Source organism: Echiichthys vipera (assembly GCF_963691815.1).
Source record: "Echiichthys vipera genome assembly, chromosome: 9".
Lineage (NCBI taxonomy): Eukaryota > Metazoa > Chordata > Actinopteri > Perciformes > Trachinidae > Echiichthys > Echiichthys vipera.
This window is the reverse complement of record NC_139834.1, coordinates 13827293-13849068: the sequence shown is the minus strand read 5'-3', so window position 1 is coordinate 13849068 and position 21776 is coordinate 13827293. Positions and strand designations below refer to the sequence as shown.

General features: G+C 39.6%; 2 protein-coding genes across 2 annotated transcripts; both read right to left on the bottom strand.

Moving 5' to 3' along the window:
• Positions 1-4890: 4890 nt before the first annotated feature.
• Positions 4891-16706, bottom strand: slc17a9b (solute carrier family 17 member 9b). Its single transcript, XM_083919816.1, has 13 exons — positions 16356-16706; positions 15208-15405; positions 14741-14880; positions 13997-14096; positions 13603-13733; positions 13372-13468; positions 10965-11061; positions 9712-9799; positions 9587-9621; positions 9356-9471; positions 8138-8193; positions 7963-7992; positions 4891-7595 (listed from the first exon to the last, which is right to left on the bottom strand). The coding sequence occupies exons 1-13, from the start codon at positions 16487-16489 to the stop codon at positions 7417-7419; spliced, it is 1401 nt and encodes a 466-aa protein (XP_083775942.1). The 5' UTR covers positions 16490-16706; the 3' UTR covers positions 4891-7416.
• A 1393-nt stretch (positions 16707-18099) lies between these two features.
• On the bottom strand, positions 18100-20844 carry LOC310951539 (glucose-induced degradation protein 8-B homolog). Its single transcript, XM_083919819.1, has 5 exons — positions 20784-20844; positions 20286-20415; positions 19963-20159; positions 19634-19831; positions 18100-19152 (listed from the first exon to the last, which is right to left on the bottom strand). Exons 2-5 carry the CDS (start codon positions 20401-20403, stop codon positions 18979-18981), a joined length of 687 nt encoding a protein of 228 aa, XP_083775945.1. The 5' UTR covers positions 20404-20415; positions 20784-20844; the 3' UTR covers positions 18100-18978.
• Positions 20845-21776: the final 932 nt, after the last annotated feature.

The following is a 21776-nucleotide window of genomic DNA, read 5'->3' as shown; positions in this document are numbered from 1 at the left end:
GCCTGAGGCCACTGCTGATTGACAGCCAAACTTTAGTAAAGAGCAAGCAGGAAAAAAGGGGATATCTGGTGGTGTTAGAGATGTGAGCGGTGTGAAGCCAGGGAGAGTTGGAACAGATGAGTGGAGGGGTGCTGAGAGGGCTGGGGGTGGGGGGCCTGACGAGGGTGGGGTATTTAACCTCCTCGTGTGCGTGCACAAACAGAATGCTGAGATTATTAGGAGGTATTATGAGTGAAAATAATCAACAAAACAGCTATTTAGCAATATTTCAGGTTTTATCCTGTGTAAAACCATTTATCTCCCTGTTCAGTTATATTTTAGTTTTTTTTCGCAAAGGAGGATCATTCAGTATTTCTCATCAGCAAAAAAATAGGAAAGAACGGCATTAGCTGTTTAACGCTAAATTCATACGATTTTGATTTAGATTTTTTGTTCAAACAAAAACATATTCTGCAATTATGCTATATTCTTTGATTTCAGCTTCTTCAGTCTAAGGATTTTCAGATTTTTTCTGTTTTATATCATTGTTAACTGAATACCTTTTGAGTTTTGGACTGTTGATCAGACAAAACGACGTCACACATTGGATTCTGGTAAATTTTGGCATACATTTGTCAGTTTTCTGATGTTTTATAATTGATCATTAATCAATTAAGACATTTTGAGAAAATATGTGGAACATTTTCTCAGTAATGAAGATTAGCTTATTTTCTTTGTTTTACATGACTATAAACAGACCGAAAATCTGAATGTTTGCTAATTTCTGAAAAAAAAAACAGTTTTCAATTCACATTTAACAAAATTAGTTAAAATTATTATGGAAAGAAGATCTGCTATATTTACACAGTTGTGTGAGAATTGAATTTGTTCTCTTAAAACTAAGAATCTGACGTTCACTGCCAAAGGCACAGCACCATATTGTTTTCTAAAATTATATTTCTAAACATTTGTTCAGTCATTCATCTCTGTTTTTTGACTGAGGACCTGTGAACTGGAAAAGTAAGAATAAATGAAACTCTGCACTCTCACTGTGTCTGCAGGGTAGAGGTGGCCTGCAATGATGCATCTGTGTCTTGTTTTTCTGGCTTATATAATGACAAATATTAGCTGAAAACAGCCTGTGCTGCCCGCCTCTGTGTCTCTGTGGCTCTGAAACCAGAAAACAAACACTGTGAAGAGGGATTCAAACCAAACATACCTGTAGAGCCAACAGAAGCAGGCATTAATGTCAACTGTCTGTAAAGGCTGGAGCCCGACCGATGCATCGATATTAGCAGACATATTTCATATTACTGACATATCTATATCTATCAGTATCAACATATCTGTGTCGGTTCTTTATTGAAATGGTCAGCAATCAAATGATATTCAACATACAGTACTATATAGCTATGTATTTTATTTTTAATGAATTCATTATTTAGATGGTCAACGATTGACTGACTATGAACATGATGTTTATTTAGCTATTTAATTTTATTTCTATTTATTTTAATTTCTACAATTGTTTGATAATGCAATAAAGTGTATGTAAAATACTATATAATAATGTTAAATATTCTTTAATAAAGTTATTTTTTCACAAAAGGAGTACCTTTGCATAATCCTATCAGTGCAAAATCCATGAGCATCTTCCACAGAAGGGTCTAGTTTCATTCCAGCTTCAAAAGTGGCCGCCATGTTGCTAATCAATGAATTTTCCTCCGCTTATTATTGCTAAATTAAGACGCACACACACGCAACCACCCCCCTCCCCACGCACGCGCGCACACACACACACACACACACACACACACACACACACACACACACACACACACACACACACACACACACACACACACACACACACACACACACACACACACACACACACACACACACACACACACACACACACACACACACACACACACACACACACACACACACACACACACACACACACACACACAGTCCTCATCTGGCCAGTGGGTTGAGCATGGTTTAATGTTATTATTGCGCAGGTGTGGGTCTTGTCCCTCAGGGTTCCATTAAAATGATGCCCCTCTCAATAGCGGCTCCATTTGCTCTTTAGATTTAACACAGGCCATATGTCTAGCAGGAGGCAAACAGCTGATGGGGTTTAATTGACAGAAATCAACATATTTTGTAATGTGTGTGTGGTGTACTAATGGTGGATGTGCTTGGGCTCAGGGGATCCCTTTAAAGGGTCAATTGTGTATCAGAACAGAGTTTGGAAAGAAAAGAAAAGAAAAAAGAAAGAGGGCAGTAGAGAAGAGAGGCAGAGACAGACACAGAGAGATGTTGATAGCTATAGGAAACAAGAGGAATTCATAATGGGGACAGAGAAAACTGCCACAGACTCAAAGCACAGTTTAGCATTGCAGGACATAACCCTAGCCACATCAATGTGTGAATACATTTCCTTCATTTTGGAGCTGACATACTTGTCCATTCCAGGAACACCGCTGTGTACAGAGTGTTGACTTCATGTTTCATCTCGCTTCACAGAGACACAGTCCCTGGCTGCAGTCAAATCATGTAAAATTACCTCTGTCACAGAGCTGATTTAAGCTCAGGAGGGGACCCAAAACAAATGAAAGTGTATCCACTGCAGGGCCCTCAATCTCAGTCAAACATGCAATACACTGAAATAATTAGATTTGACGTACCAAACATTTCGTGTTCTCCTCACAGAAATATTTCTTGGATATATTGTGAAACAAGGAGAATGGTTAAAAGTAGTTCTAAGTCATAAGGGATAACCCAATATTAGGCTAACAGGCGCAACGCAATTAGCACATAAAACCTGTCAATGGTCCTCAATATCACAGCCCTCTAAGGAGTGGCAGACTTATAAAGCCTCCTGATCTACCACTACAAAGTCATTAATCCTTCCCACACAATGACCAGTCTTAAACAAGGCCTCTATATTATTAGGTAGCCCTATATGGCAGTTTAACTTTGCACTAATTAGCATTCAGATCAGGGACCGGAGAGGCAGCCCCTCCACCACAGAGGAAGGACATAGGATGAGATGGCGACACAGTGAAATGTCATTAACTTGATGTTAATTACTAATTAATGGGGCTATTTCATTTACATGTATCTCTGGCTCTCTGATGGGGCCTGCCTTTACTGGGTTACTGTTACCAGCCCACAAGTAGGGGGAGGGTTTATCTCCCCTCTCCTCTACAGTCACCCTCACAGTGTTTCATCTCTGCTAATTAAATAGTGGGCCACTCATCATGATTATGTCTGCTTTTACAACACCATTTCCTGTCAGTGAGAGCACTCCAATAAGTGACTGACCACCTCTTTAACTCCATGACTGTTTTTGTATGAACTATACATCAAAAGCCAAATTCACTGCCAACTCACTCCACACTACTGACTTCTATCTGACTTGTTACTTTCACTCACTTGTGAACCCTCCCTTTCTTTTCATTGCCATGCGGCAGCCACAAGCTACCCATCTCCATGGCAACTTGAGTCGTTCTGTCCCATGAGAAGGAGTGGGTTGGGTTGACTAGCGTCTGGCCATTCACACGTGGGCAGTGCCAGCTAGCCAACATGGCACACAGCATCCTGCCATATGGTGCCACCACATACGTCCTGCTAGCCCCGACTCTGGATCTGGGCCTGTAGTGAGCTGTGAACAGGACGGACCTGCACTATACCCTGTTCAGCAGCTGATCCACATGCAGATTTGGCTACCGACATACATAAAAAAATGGTTCTCAGCCACACAGTGGAAAAACCTTTCTCATTATGTAGTTTGTGCATAAAGGCGTAAGTAAGTAAGTGTATGCAATTATTCTTTCATGCAATCAAGGACTTTTCAAGGACTTTCCAGGTCCATTCTCCCAGATTCAAGAGCCAACTACATAGTAACTTTGACACAAGGATCAAAGTTGATTACTGTTACAACACAGAGAATTTTAATGAGAGCTATCAGGCTTCATAGAAGCTCACAGACTACAATGAAAAGACAGAGCGGTCTGAATGTGTTAACATTATCCAGACACAGCTGAAGGTTCGCTTAACATTAGCTTTCTCGCTTGTTTGACCAGCATCATTCCACTTTACAAAGTCAGTAATGCACGCACGTGACCATGACTTTAGCCTAACTTAACTAATCAGTGGTCACATACGTACAATTATTAGTACTATGTAGTGACATTTGAATTCTGCTTTTAACCCATCCTAAGGAGCAGTGGGCAGCCGAACAATTAGGGGTTCAGCGTCTTGCTCAAGGACACTTCAACACGTAGTCGGGGAGCCGAGGATCGAACCTCCAACCTTGTGGTTTAAAGAACTAGCGCAACAGCTGGAGACACATATGCAGACAGCAGAGACCATTTACTGACAATAAGTTTGAAAAAATGCCAAAGAAAATGTAATTTCTATTTGTGCACAAAATAAATTAAATAATAAAGCACTTCCAATGACAATTATCTATATTTATGTCTATTTTTTTTACTTTCAAGACCTTGATTCCCCCTTCCCCCCTTTAATTCACAAACATTCAAGGTTTTCAAGGACCTGTGGAAACCATGTGGAATATTTGCTATAAGTCAACTCAATGAAAACTTGAAGAGATCACCCACATAGAAGGCCTCCATTCTACATGACAGAAGTTAGGTTTATGGAGTTGTCATGTGCTCTCCTAATCATTGATACAGTGCTGCCTCCCTGTGGCCCTACAGAGAAAATACATGCAGATTGAAGCACATGGACACAACTCACCAGTGTTGACAAAATATATCTTTTATTGAAAGTGAATATACGCTTTTAAATATAACATATCTTCAAAGCATTAGAATACTGCATTTTCTTGCTTGAATGTATTATTTCTATCATACATATCTTACATGTTATCAAAAATGATTTGTCCGAAGGCTTTCAGTATCCTACGGTGAGATATGTTGATGAATAGAACTCCGGATATTTCTCGTGTAAATGTTCGCATTTTGCAGGATGTCAATACAGTAACAGAAAAAAAGGACAAACAATGAAGGAAATTATAAATAATGTCTAATAATCTGGCAAGGCATGTAAAACATCTGAGGAATGTGGGGCTTGTGGTTTGATAAAAGAAAATGTGTATGGTCACTACAAAACATAGTGTAGGCACAAAATCAAGTGATATTTGGTGTGGATATCAGATTTCAGATATGAAAATATATTATTCTAAATGGAGTCAGTAGATTTATGTGTAACACACACACTCACAATATAAATATGTTTGATATAAAGAAAATCTAGCTTTACTCTGAAAGACAGAGCAAAGGTTTGAATAAATCCGATCAATTTCTTAAGCCCACATTTTTGTGTCCACTGACAAATTAAAAAAGGATACAGATCCAAGTGCTGATAGAAAACATCCAAGAAAACATAAGCCTATGTGCCTTTGTGTTTATGACAACAAGTGGCACAGAAACAACAAAACTCTTATAAAGAAAGCAAAAATGTAGAGTTCAGGCACAAAATAATAAATGCATCAATTTAAATGTACATGCGTCAAGTAAGCATTAAGATTGAAGATGAAATCTTTAAATTGTGCTGTGGACACCAAAGCTAAATGCTATAATCACTTCAACATTCAAGCAGAGCTATGCAGCTAGCTTTGTGTTGCTACATACTTTGCAGTAATATTGATACGTCAAATGTTCTGTATGTCCTTAACTGTACTGAACCCACATTTTCTATTCCTCTCACCTGTCCCGCAACATTCATAGTGCCAGTGTTTAACATGGAGGCTATTTTAAGAGACAGAATAAAGAGACACTACCTCTGACAACACCATGACATCCTCCTGTGCATAAATATCTTCTTCCAAAATATTGACGCCACTTCCTGTATAACATAACAGCGTGGTTTGGCAAATGCAAATAGCAAAACAAGCTCTGAAAGATTGTTAACATTGCAGGAAAGGCGACTGACTAATCACAGAAACAACTTTGCAATGTATTTGACAGTGCTGTACATAGAAGAGGCCAAACATCAAACTGCAGATAACTCAATCCACTACAGTCAGAGTTTGAGCTGCTCCCATTTGGCCTTCGAATTAGGGCCCCGTGGGTCAGAGAACATATATAAGAAGTATTTTATTCTCTCTCAAATAGGCACTGAACACAGAATGAATGTGCTTTCTGATTATTAAAGAACTTATTTGTTGCTACCTTCTCATTTGAACTATACTACTACTACTAATATTGTATACTGTATATGTGTATGTATTATAACTGTGTGTTGTGTTATGTGCATTGTATGTACCTTTGATGTGCTTGGGAGAAGCCAGAGACGACTTTCCACCGAGGTAAACAATACAGTCACTCTTTTCATCTATTGGACAAGTCAGGAAACTTACAGAAAGGTCTATTAGGGTTATTCATACTGCATCACACCGTTGATAACTTTCTAGGATTTTCTGTCATCTGACATTATATATTTATCTTACCTGCCATCTAACTTAATACATTTATTTTCTAAAAAAAAATAAAATTGACAGAAAAAGACAAAGTCATATAAATATATTCTCTAAATAATTAGGCGAGGTATTTAATTACATGCAATCACAAAGAAGTAAATGAAAAATAATGAATTACCTTTGGTCTTTTTACTTGAAACATATTCCTTTGAGATAACTAACGGGGAGAATGCACTCTGTCAAAGCCTTACCGCTTCTCATTACCCCTTTCCCCCCCTCCGACTGTAACAATAAGATGAGTTTGTAACCATGGAGACGGGGACTAAAGAAGCTAGATCGTACAGGACATTAGAGTGTCTGCCAAGTAATTAGTGGGCTGGGTAATGAGGTGTCACTCACACAGTGATGGGTGAGTGGGGCGTACTAATAAAAGACTTCAGGTGCAAGAGGCTGGACTCTCGCTGTGTCTCACACACGTGCCCACACCACCTCCCCCACCCCTGCAGGGTAAGAGATACAACTGTCAGAGAGCTCCTGAGATTACCATATCTATCACCCTCACATATAATAATATGTGAATAACAATATCCATAACGTCTCTTGTTCTGAGTAACATAGTCTATAAGAAAATGACAGGCGTAAACAGTATTCCAGCAGAGACCTGGAGGTAGTGTAGAGTTTTGTTCTTTCCCATTCCACCCTGAACTGACAAAGCATCCTCTAGAACAGCTGTGTTTTTCTAGGATTTGACGCACTAGCTCCAAGATTTTTCACAAACAACGTGTGTGCTTTTCAGTAACTGTTGCAGTACCTTCTCAACCAGACACAGAGCCAATCAAAGTTGTTGATGTTACATGCTGGCTTTGTCTGCGTACCACCTGCTATCCACTGGCTGGTTCTCCAATGTGGATTATGTCCTAGCTGCTGGTTACCCAAGGTCATATTTCCCTGGGGAGTAGCATGCTAGTCCCTCTGGTGGTTCAGATGTGGATGTTGTGGTGGCGGACCTTACTAGAGTCAATGTCGACCCGCCGGGCCTCAGCAAAGGCCAGGAAGGTGCAGAGACCCAGCAGGTTGACGGTGGTGATGAGGGCAAACACCGATCCCCACGAGCTTGTGGCCTCGATGAGATACCCCGAGAAATACACCAGAAGGACCCCTGCACAGGAACACACACACACACACACACAGAATCACGGTTATCACAAAGATTTAAATGAAGCACACAGTATCTTCCATGTAATTGTTCCGTTTTCCGCAGAGAAAATTTCAAGTCCATTACACATCCCTCACAGGACCACAAACTGCCATCCTCTGTTCCCTGTATTATTCATCTGACACCAACTCCATTATGCTCCCTTGATGAAATATGCATGGCACATAGGAGCCAACATGACTGACAGGAGCTCAAAGTTTAATTCAAAGAAGTGGATGAATTATTTCACTCAGAAGATTGGTGTAATTGAGCAACCGCTGGTGAAAGATTCATCACAGATATGTTCCCGATGTCTCTGCCAGAAACTCACCCAAAAAAGCACCACATGTGTTCATGACACCTGTAAAAGAAATGCAGATACACACATGTCAAATTCAAGACTTAATTAAAATGTCACCTGTGCTTTATGAACTGATCACCTCAAATGTTTTGCTCATAAGAAGTTTTCAAAAAATTCTGGACATTTTTTTTTTTTTTAAACTTACCAAATAAAGCTCCAGCACAGGAAGGAGCAAGATCTTGAACATTTACAGATACACCACTGTAAAAGAAACACATCTCATCAGCCATACAATGTGCTAAATTGATTATGAAATGCCTAAGAGAAAAACTAATAATCACTCTGACAAAGCTCAGCCACAAAAACATTAGAGGCATACCACAAGAGAAAATAAACGTCTGTGTTCAGGGAAATGTATTGTGGTCTGGACCATCTACAGTGTATTCCGCTCACAGCCTGCTATCATTGACTGTATGTTGTTCTGTGCATAAATTGTTCTTATCAAGTCTGGAACATGAATTAAATGTCTTTCTTTAGGAAGTAAACATTTAACATTTGTCCTTATCAACAGTTGGATACATATTATAATTATTATAATATTATAACATTGGGATTTTTTTAACAGAATAGTAAGTAAAGTAAATAGAAATCACGCTGACACTACAAGAAAAAAAGCACCAAACAAGAAACACCCGAACAAACAGCAGATGCAAGTCATATTTGTGGTCATGTTTCATCATCGTTTGGTTCTGCCTCGATTGTGACTCACCCACAATGTTCACCCACCCTTACTTAGTATGCAACTGTGTATTTGTTTTGGCAGAAAGTGAAGGACAAATACTCACAATTCACCTAAAGGGTGAGGCAAATGGTATTTGATTGTTTTTGTTATAATCAACAAACCAAACGGACATCACAGTCTTCGTGCGATAAATACTCAATAGCACACTAGATGCCCATTATTTTCTGCACTTGAAAATATTCCACAGCAAGTTTGCTTCCTTTTGAGTAGTGTATGCTGAAATGTGTGTTCTTGGAAATGATTAAGCCTCATGAAGAATGACAGTGCATGTCAATGACCCATTTTTAACAGGCATGAACATAAAGGAATATAAGGTCCTACTTTTGGCATTTTTTGTTTTGTGTTTAAAGCAAAACACAAAGAAAATGAAATTATGTGAAAAGTGGGACAAACGACAGACCAAAGTTTTCAATGGCAGGCGTAATATAAGCTGAGATGCTGCCCAGTCTTCCCTGGTTACACTCGGTGGAGCTTGGAGCCAAACGGCGTGAATTGGGAAGCACTTGTTCACAAGAGGAGGTGGTGGGATTTTATTGTTTCAATACAAATCAGAAAACTGACCCTTGGGTGCTGGTTTCAGGGTGAGAGATAAGAGTGTAAGGACATCCTAGGTGTCAGTACCTGTGACTGAAGGTAGTGAGGCCCATGGTGGCGGACACAAATGCTACAGCCCAGGGGAAGGTGGGGTTTCCACACAGAAGAAGAGTAAACACACTGGACACACCCATGGAGAAAAACTAACAGAAGGAATGGATGCACACAAAAAAATGTCTATCAAAACCTCACATAACCAATTATGTATGTGCACATTCATACAATAAACATACACACAGAATAAGTCAAATATTGTACCTGCATCAACTTTCTCACTGAGGCTGTATCAAAGCCTGTGGGGATCGAGAGAGAAATTAGGACAGGCAATTACACAGCTACTTTATCAGTTAAAATAATTCTTATCTGTTCATCAGTTGCCTTACCTTGACTAATGAGGTGGTCAGATAGGCAACCACTGAAGAGGGATGAGGGTATGGCCACCAACCAGGGAATGACATTGAACACCCAACCCTGGAGGGACAAAGAGCCAGAGGAAGCATTGGACCTAATTTCTACGTTTTTCTTAGATTTTTTTTAAACTGCAGAATTGTGCGTACCTCTGTTCTTCTAATAAATAATCCCATTGTCCTCGTAAATTGGAAGCGCATGTCAGTTGATCGAGATCAGACTTAGTGTTTATTTAAAAGACCATATTGCTTTGTAAAAGAATGAAAATAATTACTTAAAATATTATAATAAAATAAAATAATGTTGTAATTTAAATCATATAATATTATACAACAGTATGATTGAAGAAAATGCAAATATTTATTATTTTAACACAAATATGTCAGCACTAAAATGTGCATTATAGTGCTCTTGAGTGTGCGTAGATTCTGTACTTACCCAAGAACAAATCCCAATAAGAAAACATTAGTGAATGTCAGAATTTTCATGGAAACAGCTTAAGTGGATTTTAAAAATGTTTTTTTTTCTTAAAAATGGTTGCTGAATGAGGCCAATTAAGACTTTAAGTCATTGTTCGTAGTGTGCCAATGTGGAACTGCCAAAAACTGCAGTTCCTCGAATGGCCACTTGAGGCTGGCTCCAAGAGCGAGTCAATGCCCATAGACCCCCGTGTTAAAATGCCTAACTTTATAAAAGTAAAAAACATGTTTATGGTTTTAGTCTCTATAGCTAATTTCCCGGGATAAGGCAGGAGTTAGGCGATGTCATTCACTGCCACGATGGTGATGGCTGGAACCACCCACATTGCACTTCACATTGGCTCTTCAGAAATCTATGGGTGATGTCATAGAGACTACGTCCATATGTTCTGAAGTCTATGGTGATCACCTGACTTCTCCTCTAGCGCCACCATGAGGCAAACATTTAAATATGTCCAATGCTCATTCGTGAATGTCAGCATGCAAACAAGCCTTACTAAGAAAGTGAACATGGTTAATATTATATCTGCTAACCATCAGCATGTTAGCTGCTGTGAACATGTAAGCATGACGGTATTAGCATTTAGCTCAAAGCATTGCTGTGCCCAAATACAGTCTCACAGAGCCACTAGCATAGCTGTGGAATCTGGTAAAATTAGCTGTTCTTGATTTTAAGCCTTGCGGTTGTTTTACTTGATTATTCCTATTATCTTGGGGTCAAATATGTGATCAAAAGGTAGTCTGGTTACCTTGGCATCTGGGAAAGTGTCTTTAAAATATGTTGGCAGCCATGACAAAAGAGTGAAGAAGGTGCTCGCTGTGCAAAGGTGTGTAACGATTACAGCACTGTTCAGAATGAAGAGAGAGAAACAGACAAAATACGTGAGTTGAAACTATATTTGTACATACTACACACTTAGGTGTACTAACAAAACAAACAGTGTTCCATTTCTTTGAGCAACATTTCATGATTTGACAGAAGCCTGTGCCTCTATTGTGTGTTTGACATGTATTGTTTTCCTGTCTAAATCTTACCTGTGTTAAGGTAAGTAGCATGGGGCTGAAGCATCAAGAGATTGTGAATATTTTAAGCCCACAGCCATCAAACTATCATCTAAACTGCTCCTCTGCAGGTGGATCAGATACATTGTGCATATCAGCATTGTTGTGCATATCAGCATTGTTGTGCATATCAGCATTACATTATATAAATATCCAGGCCATAGGGAGAGACTGGATGGACAAGGAAGAACTCAAAACTAACTTTGTTTCTATGGAAATATAGACTTCATTACCCGCAACTGCAGTTGTCAACATTTTTATCTGTTATGAACTATGTCAATGTTATTTATATGCACTCTCCTACCTCAACTCTTAAACTTCTCGTTGCAGTCTATCACTCTGCTCTTGGGTTCACAGCCTGAGATGGCTTAAGAATGCGTCGTCGTTTAGTTCATGAGAAAGTTGGGTGGCAGTTGTTATCAGTGAGAAGAGAACAGCACTGTATTCTATTTATTTACAAACTGCCTGGGTATCTTACATGTTTTGTTAACTTTAGATCACTATCCCACTGCACCAGGTCCCAAGACTATTTATATGTATAAGTAAATACTGAGATTTGGAATGTGGCGCTTAAATACTATGCATCACACAAGTGGAACGATCTTCAGAAGCATGTAAAATTAGACAAGCTTATCCCTTTTAATCAATTTAAATTCTTCTGTCTGATGTACAGCAGTGTGAATGCACGTGTTTTCTTTGATTTGTTGTTGTCCTTCATTTTGACTACCTCAATGTTGAATAATTTCTTGCTGTATGCCATAACTTTTGTGTGCTTGTATTATTTCATTTTTATGAACTGTAATCAAGGTGTCCTTGTAAAAGAGAGCTTGCTCTCAGTGGCCTTCTCTGGTTAAAAGGTTTAATCAAATAGGAGAGACATAATAGAGGCAGCCAGAGACTGGACTTGCTATTGTAAAATCTGGCCCATCTCTGTCCACGGCCCGTTTGACAGAGGTGGGCTTTTGTAGAGCGTGTTTGCACATGTACGAGCACGAGCGTGCGCACGTGTATGAGCACGAGCATGAGGCCTACGACGGCTCTGACGTCATTTTATATGTGCCTGTTTGGACATAGAAAAAAAAAAAGACGGACTATGCGCGGACATTTAACAACAACAACAATGGCGGCGAAAGGTTCACATTGGTGTGATGCGGAGGTGGAGTGTTTACTGCAGATTTGGTTGGATGAAAATATTCAGAAACAGTCGACAAGACGCACAAAAACTCTGAGGTCTATGGAAAGATTTGTAAACAAAGCGACGCATCGCGATGACGTCAATCAATGCGTGTGACATGTTACGGTGTGATGACGTATAGGCAGGCAAGAAGCATTCGCCGAGGCCCAGGCAGTGTGAGTACAAACGAGTCTGGCCAGCGGGGGGAGAGGGAGGGGGGGGACAAGTACCTTAGGTCGCACTCAATCTTGCCATTCCTACCATGCCCAAGCTCGAATGACGGCTAAAGTCTAGTTTGTTTGGCCAGTGTGAGTACAACTGTTCATGCCTAGGCACAGCACGCTTCCCAGCCACGGCCCGGTTAAACGGTGGGCTTTAGTAAAGCATGGATGCACATTTAAGAACACAAGCAATGACGGCGGTCGTGAGACTATTTATAAACGTCTGTTCCACGCAACGGACATTTAAAAAGATGCCACCCAAGGGTTAGCGGTGGTCTGATGCGGAGGCGGACTGCGGATTTGGTCAGAAATATGAAAATATCCAAAAGCAGGCAACTAAAAAACTCTGAGAGGTTATGACCTCTGTAATTAAGAAGAAATCGACCCGAGGCTTGGATCTTTTAGAGTAATTAGAGTACAAGCGGGCCTGGGCCGCGGGGGAAGAGGGAGGAGGGACAATCGTGATAAAGCACGGCACGGATCATCTGGGCCAAGTGTGAGTGCGCCCTTAGTCTAGAAAACAAATTGTAGTACGAAACCCATTTCACTAAGTTATGATCTTTAAAGATTGAGATATGTTTTATACAATTCTACACTATTTTTCCAAATTTCTATGGCTTTGGACAAAGGAAAGTAAAGTACAAAAAGTACAAAATGCATACATCATCTCCCCCACACACTTCTTTATCTTTATCTTACCAGACTGCAGGTTGTTTGAGGAGCCGTAACCAGTGTCTTTTGGACAGTTTGGACTGGGGCCCACCACTTCCCAGTGACTCCAGGGTGATGATAGGCCCTGCAAACACAGATGAACACGGTCACATGACCATACGAGAGGACACTGACTCCGATTATACAAATAAGCAGCTACAAGATAGGAGCGTCCTGTGATGCCGCAAATACTGTTGAAACATTTAAAGCCTCCCTTGCCTTCTCCTTTGAGCAGATATTTCCACATGCAGTACGCCCACAGGACTGAGAGGAGACCAGACACATAGAAAACACTCTGCCAGCCATACAGGTCCAACATGAGGGAGCCAGCCCCTCCTATAACCAGAGTGCTAAAAAAAAAAAAAAAAAGGTTACAACAAGACAAACACACCCTTGTAACAAGAGGTTTCAACAAAGTAAAGTGCTTGATTAGGCGGATACAAGGCATGAACTGGACTTTGAGAGCAAACAAATGTCACGATGTAATGAAAAACTATCTATACATATAAATGAGCCCCTCCTTCTTGCAAAACAGTGATTTTTTTAAAAAGAAACACTCCACACACATCCATTTCCCAAAATTCCCCATTTTATTGCATAACGTTTGACTCACCCCAGGTAGGAGCCACTACCCACAGTGCTCATGAGGAAGCCTCGCTCGCTTTCCACCACCTTTTGAGAGCACAGACTCGCCAGAGAAGGGTAATGAACTCCTAGAAGCAGGACACAAAAGATATAATCAGATTGCAAATAATGCAAATAAAAAAATTCAAAGAGAGGGGATATTAATCTGAGGGGAAATGTGGTATATAGTGAGAAACTTGAATACATGAAATGTCTGCATGTGTGTTTTTAACAAGAGCTTGCAGCCAAAATATATTTAAAGACACACCTATGTATGATATGATATTCATTCTTGTTTTAGGCTAAATGAAAGATAAAGTACGATTGTGCCACAAAGTACAAATGTAATTCATACTCATGTCACCAACAGAGGTATATAAATAGAAAAATAATTACTCAATAATTGAAATAGTCATGAATTTCTTTTTTAGATTTTCAATTTAAAGTGTCTTTCAAAAAGGCCTTTCACAATGCATAAAAAAACTTGTCGGAAAATTTACTTTTAAACAAACAAAAGTCACTCAGACAACAGCACATTAGTTGTCTATGACTTTAATATGCTTTTAATGTTGTCTGGCTGTAGCTGATTCCCTAATAGAGATGACAGACTTTTTTATAGGTTAAATAATTATCCCGTACCCAGACCTTCAAAAAAGGAGTATTACGTGTTTCAGCCCATTGAGTTATAGTAATCTGTAGATGAAATTGGTTTCATCATTACTGGTCGTCTCACCCTGCAACAAGCCCATGAGGAAGCGGGCCAGTGTCATGGAGAAGATGGGCTGGGAGCAAAAGTGGGCCAGGATAGGGGTGAAGGCTGTCATCGACCCCCAGGCTGCTGCAGACAGGAGGAGGACCTTCTCACCTCCAACTCTGTGGACACAGAATAAAGACAGTCTATATTAGCTTGAGTGAATAAAACTCTTATCCGTTTATGACACTGCCGAGCCTGCGAGAGTAAACAACATGATAACAGAGAAAACAGCTTTATTCCCTGTATCATCTGTCAAGTTTGAGCAAATGTCAGCGGGCTGTTTGCATCAGTGCCAGTAATGTTTGCATGCAAATGACGCTTGATGAGCAGGAAGCCAGAACAGGTGGCAATTGAAAACCTGCGTCACTCACAGCATACATAACACCCCTGAGCTGACCAATATTATTTAACAACATGACTACTGTTTGAACTTAAATGTTTCCCACCGGTCGCTGACGTAGCCTCCCAACACTTGGGTGAAGCAGTAGCCCCAGAAGAAGCTGCCAAGCACCATCCCGGACTCCCTCTTGCTCCAGTTGAACTGCTCTGCCATGCTGACGGCGCAGATGGGCATAGCCACACGGGCGCAATAGAGAAGGCACGTCCCAAGCAGCAGCACAACCGTCCATACCCTCGCCACTGGCCTGCATGAGGGGGGAAGCAGTATGGGTTGAACAAAGGAAACCCTTGGGGACACACTTTGGACATAAAACCAGGTAATAGGTGATGCGTTTGCTAACTGGCTAACCAGGGGAAGTTTGGATTAGATAAAAGCACACCAACTTGAATGAGTATTCTGACACAATAATCTCAGAGGATAGCCCATAAAAGCCTTACTAAACTAACACTTATTTTTCAAAGTGGTCGTCGATGGAAACACAAACGGAATACCTATTTTCAAAGTTCATACATTATTATTCCTATGGTCTAAGACGGTCCAAAAACATTAGTTAACATAAACAACTCTCTCCCAAATCCAAAAACTTGAGGGGTTAAACTCAAATGTGTGATGTCATAAAGTATAAAATCAGTCTCCCATTCATTGTCTATGAAGCAGCTCCAGACTTTTTTTTTTGGACATGTTTAAGACCTACTTCTCTGGTTTCTGGCTTTAGAGCACCTCATGTTCACAAACAATGATTAAACTTTCCTAGTCCATGGAATTAACTTTGAAATGCTTCATTTAGACGGTGCCCCCCTTTTAGTTTAAGAGTTCATACACGTGTCAGTCAACGGTTTGATTTCTAAAGGGAACGCATGCAATGTCCTCAAAATAAAGGACATTACTTTAAGATTCTGGTGTCAATACAATATAACAATTGCAGTTTTTATTATCATTATTTTTTCATAAAGGTGACCTATGTGGCACCACAACTACAAGAGTATTGAACCATGAAACGCCATAATGATAATTGTGTATTTTACCACCAGATAGAGAGTAGTTTGATTACAAAATGACGCAGGGACATTGGAGGTTATGGATCAAACCGTTCCTTAAAACTATCAGTATCGATTATGGTGAATTCTCAGGGGTAAATGTGTTAAGCAGCTAAGCCGCGGATAAACAGGAAAACACTGCTGAAAGTAATGTTACCTTGACCAGTTCGTGTTGCGTTCAGGCCACTTCTTGTAACATCCAGCAGCTCCGATCTTGTCAGGCGGATGGTTTTCCTTGTGACAGACCAAATCTGGATCATAGTTCTTGCCATATTTTTGAATAACTGCCATTCAACAGCGAATTAACAGCAACCTCCCTTTCAAACCGCCTCGGCTGTTTACTTTCGATCTCTTTTCCGGGGTCGATGAGTCACAAAAGTAAACGTTGAGAAAAAGCAAACCTTCTCATTAAATATTTATACGATCATTCTTTTTCAAATAACCCCAAGTCATAATCTGTGAGACCAGACTGACAGGAACACGGGCGATAATCACGGAACTGAGGAGGGAGTCTGTTTCCCCTGATGCCCGAGGAGGAGTAATCCACGTGTCAGTTTTGCTCTCCAGTCTCCTCCTGCCGGCCACGCAGTTCTTCTTCTGATCGGTAGGGTTCATTTGAAAGTGCTTTTTCAGTCTTTCCTAACCCGACTCCGTGTCATCCGAAACGCCAGAGAGACACGGGGATCCGGTCCCTTCCCAATCATGACGGTGCAATCTATATTAAAGGAAAAAGTGTCGTGTTATGGGAGCATCGTCTGAGCACCAGGATGTACTCTCTTCCTGACCCGTCCTTGCCGGATGGAGACGTGATGGTGCCCGTGTTGAGAAGCTGCTGTGTGGGGGGCAGAGATATGCGCAGTACCCCCTACAAGGTTGTTTAAATGGTCCGTCTGCCCCCCCGGCTGTTTGAGTTTCGCAGCTGAAAGTTGTGCTGTATGCAGAATATTATATAACGATTGCCTGCTACAGTCGGGGTGGTGGCAGAGGAAGCCCTTACATCCTTTACGCCTAAGTTAAAGTAGCACTACAATTATGTAAATAACTGTTATTCCATTCAAAGTAACCTAGATTTTCAGTAAAGTATGGCATTTTACAAGTTAAAGTCCTGCATTCAAAATCATACAACTATACTAGCATCAACATATACTTAAAGAACTATAAGTAAAAATACTCATTAATGGCCCATTTCAGAATCATATATTTATATTCTGTATAAGAATGAGTGATGCATCAATGTTTTCATCAGGTTGGACTTGGTAAAGATGGGGGGTTATTTGAGTTCCTATACTGCTGGGTAGCTTAACCTGTAATAATATACCATAATGTATTAGTTGATTCTGTATATATAATCTACATCTGCAAAGGTAGTAACTAAAGCTAATAAATAAATAAATGTAGTGGAATAAAAAGTACAATAAAGAGTATATCTCCAGTGGAGTAAAAGTGTAAAGTATCATTAAGTGGAAGTACTCAAGTAAAGTACAAGTACCTCAAATTTGTATTAAGTACTTGAGGGAATTATGTTAAAGTGAAAGTACTGATAATATTATACTATTACACTAAAATTTATATTTCCTTTGCAGGCTACACTCCACTCCACCACTCCTCTACAATGTGTGAAATATTCCACTACATTTCTTTGACAGCTGTAGTCACTTCTTTACGGCATAACATTTGACATGCATTTAAAATGTGATGAACTCACACAATACCATGCACTATCATAATAGTAAATAATACACTCTAAAGTACCATAAAATGGAAATATTCAAGTAAAAGTACTTCTAAAGTGTACGTTAGTGTAGTACTTGAGTAAATGCAGTGTTACTTGTCACCTCTGCTGCTACACTTCTTTGTTATGTCCTAAATTAAAAACACGCCAAACTTTAAAGTCCTTGCGCAGTTTAAAAACTCACTTTTATTGCAAAATAATATCCCAGCAAAAAAAGCACACCAACTTTTGCAAAAGAGCTACTTATTCCATACATGTAAATAATCCATCCGTAAAAATGTTTGTGGACATACCTATCCATTCACATCTTTTAATATCTGGTACTTTATAATGGTATGAAAGTGAGGCTGCCTTTAAGCTCGTACAGTCACAGTACGCAGCATAGTTGCAGTAATCTTGCCTTTTCCCACTTGTTAACGGCTATCGTGATGTATAGCTTGAACGGTCCTCTTTTCATTGTTCTTGTCTTACGTTTGCATCTTTTTATAATGTCTCAAGCAATAATGCAGAATGAATCTTAAGCTGAATTTAACTTTCAATCCCAAGCATCTTGCTTTGGCTATTGCCGTCACATAGAGTACTAGCTAAAAACTACTAGCTGAAATGTGTATATTTTCTTGTAAGGGAAAAAAAAACATATGTTTTATTTGAGGCAGTGCACACTGAGCCAACCTTATTCCCTGAACATCAAACTGGTCACACGCAGAAAGTGACAGCCTAATTTAGGCTTTAATCACACCCTCCTATGCCAAAAACTTTCCCTGCCATCAGACAGAAAAACTAGTGTAACTGACAAGGACTAATTTTACATAAACAAATATGTAAATTATAATACCAAGTAAAATAATAGTCTGCATGTTACTTTAGTGTGAGAAGTCATTTAAAATGCCATCAATCCAGTTTGCACATTCTGAGTTGTTACAGTATCAAAAAGCAACCCTTACAAAAAAGAAAAGGTTGTACACTATGAGTCAGTTTGTTGGGGTATAAATAGATAAAGGAAATGTGTCCATTTTGTAATGCTGCAGTTTGTTTTCACTGTGGGTCCTTATTTTGGGTCTTCGATGGTTCCCTTGCTGAGGTCTGTCATTTTGGGATACTTCACTTTCTTTTGGTCAAGTTCATTTTGAGCCCACAGCAGCAGCTTCAGGAGCTTGGCCAGCTTGGGTGTTGACTCTCTGTTTTCATAGTCTAGCACACACTGATTCACTTCACTCCATACCTGAAAGAAAAAGACACAAACATATTAGAGCAGTGGATCATAGACAGGCAGTCAGAAAGTTTGCGCATGGCGTGTCATTTTATATGTTTTTTCTTCTGCTCTCATTCGCATGTGTCACGCGGAGCATACAGCAGCATGTGTGCACATAAAGCCTACAGAGGATTATATTTCCTACCCTCGGGTTGGTTAGATTGTGTAGCAATAAAAACACATTTGTTGATTTGATTCATCATTCAGCCCTACCCTCTAACGCACACAAATCAACGAATTCAAATGCAATTGATCTGAAAATAGGGTGCGAAAAATATGCCTGAAACATTCTGCAGCATCTACATTGAAAAGTGTCATCATGCTGCAGAGAACATAAAAATCATTTCAACTTATTGTGGGATCATGGATCACAAGTACATGCAGTTTAAACTGATTCTATAAAAAAATATAAATAAAGAAGAGTGCAAGACAAGACAGTTATGGACTTCACCTTTTGTCTCTGCATCATATTGAGCAGATCTCCAAAAGGTGAATCCTCAGGGTTGTCAAAAGCCAGCAGGGCCAGTGTCCTCTCCATCTCGGTCAGACATTCACGGCTCTCCTCCCCCTGCTCTGCTAACTGAGACTGGGCAAATTCAAGGGCGGCTTCAGTCTCCCTCAAACGAATCAGCTCAATCAGATGCTGCTGCTATAAAATACAAAAAGCCAGAAGGTGCAACAAGGAGTGAAAATTACAGAAGTAGTAAAACAGGCAGTACAAATTCCTAAAGAGTGCTAAATGTAGGTGTCTGCTAAATCAAAGGCATTGTGTTATGTTACCTGTAAGTGGAAGTAGAGGTAACGGTTAGTATCCAGGAGCTCTGGGTGCAGACTGTTGATCAGTGCAATGGCGTCCTGGATCTGTCCCTTCAGGATCATCTCTCTGATCTTAATTCTTTCATCTAGGGAATCCAAGTCGACACTAGGCTCTATTCCAGACTCCATCCTGAACTTCTCTGCTGCCTCCTTAAAGCCCTCTGTGGAATAGAAAACCGTGGCCAAGTCCTGCATTTCTCACATCCAAGCACCACATTTATTCTGCACATGTTTTCTCATTAGAGAACCAGCAATACATTTTGATTAATAAAACATCAGCAGTTTACCTGTCACCAGGTAGTTCATAATGAGCCTGTTCATATCAGCTCTCTGAATATGGACATTGTTAAGTTTATCCATCCACTCTTCCCTTGTTATGTCCTCTGGTTTCTCTGCATAACTCATTATGATGATATCCTAAACGAGCACAGAAGGGTTATGAGAGTTGACAGAACGACAATTCAGACAAGAAAATAACATTCAACTCGCAGTTAGGACAATTTTATAACGTTTAACTGTTTTGGTAATTAGCTCTTGACTCTGAGAGCAAAATAACAGCGGAAAAACCTAAGTCAGAACAGTTTGGGCCGTCGATGAAAAACACAACATTGAAGCCTGACATTCGCCAACACGAATCAAAACAAAGACAACTTTCCGCAATTCGGCGCATTTATATCGAATACAGACAACTGGAACGACCGCTCTGCTATTTGTAATGTCATATATCGACGTGTTTTTATAGCCCTATGTAACGTTAAGTATCTAGGTTAAATAATTCACCATACCTGACAATTTTCTCGCTACTTCCCAGCAGTAGCTAGCTAGCTAGCGGAGAAGAGTCTCTTCTTCTTCTGCTTCCTTGTGTGTTTCCGGTACCGTAAACTACACGGAGAGTGCGCAATGCTGCCCCTACGGTGAATCCAAAGCACTGTGGCCCCTGTTTGACCTATTGTGACTATCGTTGTCAATGTTTATTTATGTTTTAATGTGTGTATATATATATACACACACACATATATATATACACACATATTACTATACTATATATATATAGTTAAGCTACAATTGATATGTATTATTTGCACACTGGTCTTATTTTTGCTGATCGTTAGCTTGTTGTTAATCTGAAATAAAGATTTCTAAATTGAGAAAAAGCACTGTATGACTGTTTGGGATCTAGTAATTTTATTTTACCATGTGGATTTTACGTCTTTGATTGCGGTAAAACGGTAATCTCAGGCAAAACTTTTAAAGAAAAGAGAGAATGTCAAGAAATTCAGTATATGGGTTTTTAAAATAGTATAAAAATACTTCCTTAGGAAAGTTGGACAACTAGATTTATTTTTATATAAAGTAGTATAAAATTACTACTACTACTACTACGACTACTACTATTACTGTACCTTGAGAATACACAAGGACAGTACATGAGTAAATACAGCATCTGTCTTGAATTCAATATTAAATAACCAATCATCTCTTGCACACCCACTTATTCTATTTATGTACTTCAGAATATTGTGTTTTCTTTTCACCCTTGTATCTGATACGCCTGAATCTAATTTATTTAAGGATGAAAGCATATATCTCTAGCCTACTATTCAGATGAGGATTAATAGGAGTGTGTCTACCAGATTGTTATTTTATATCACATTCATACTTTCATACATTACTTTACAAAGGAGCACAGCTGCAGCTGGGACAGTGAGCACATGAGACTGAGAGAAGGTTTGAAATAAAATGAACTAAAACGACCCCTTATTGGTGTAATCATGCAA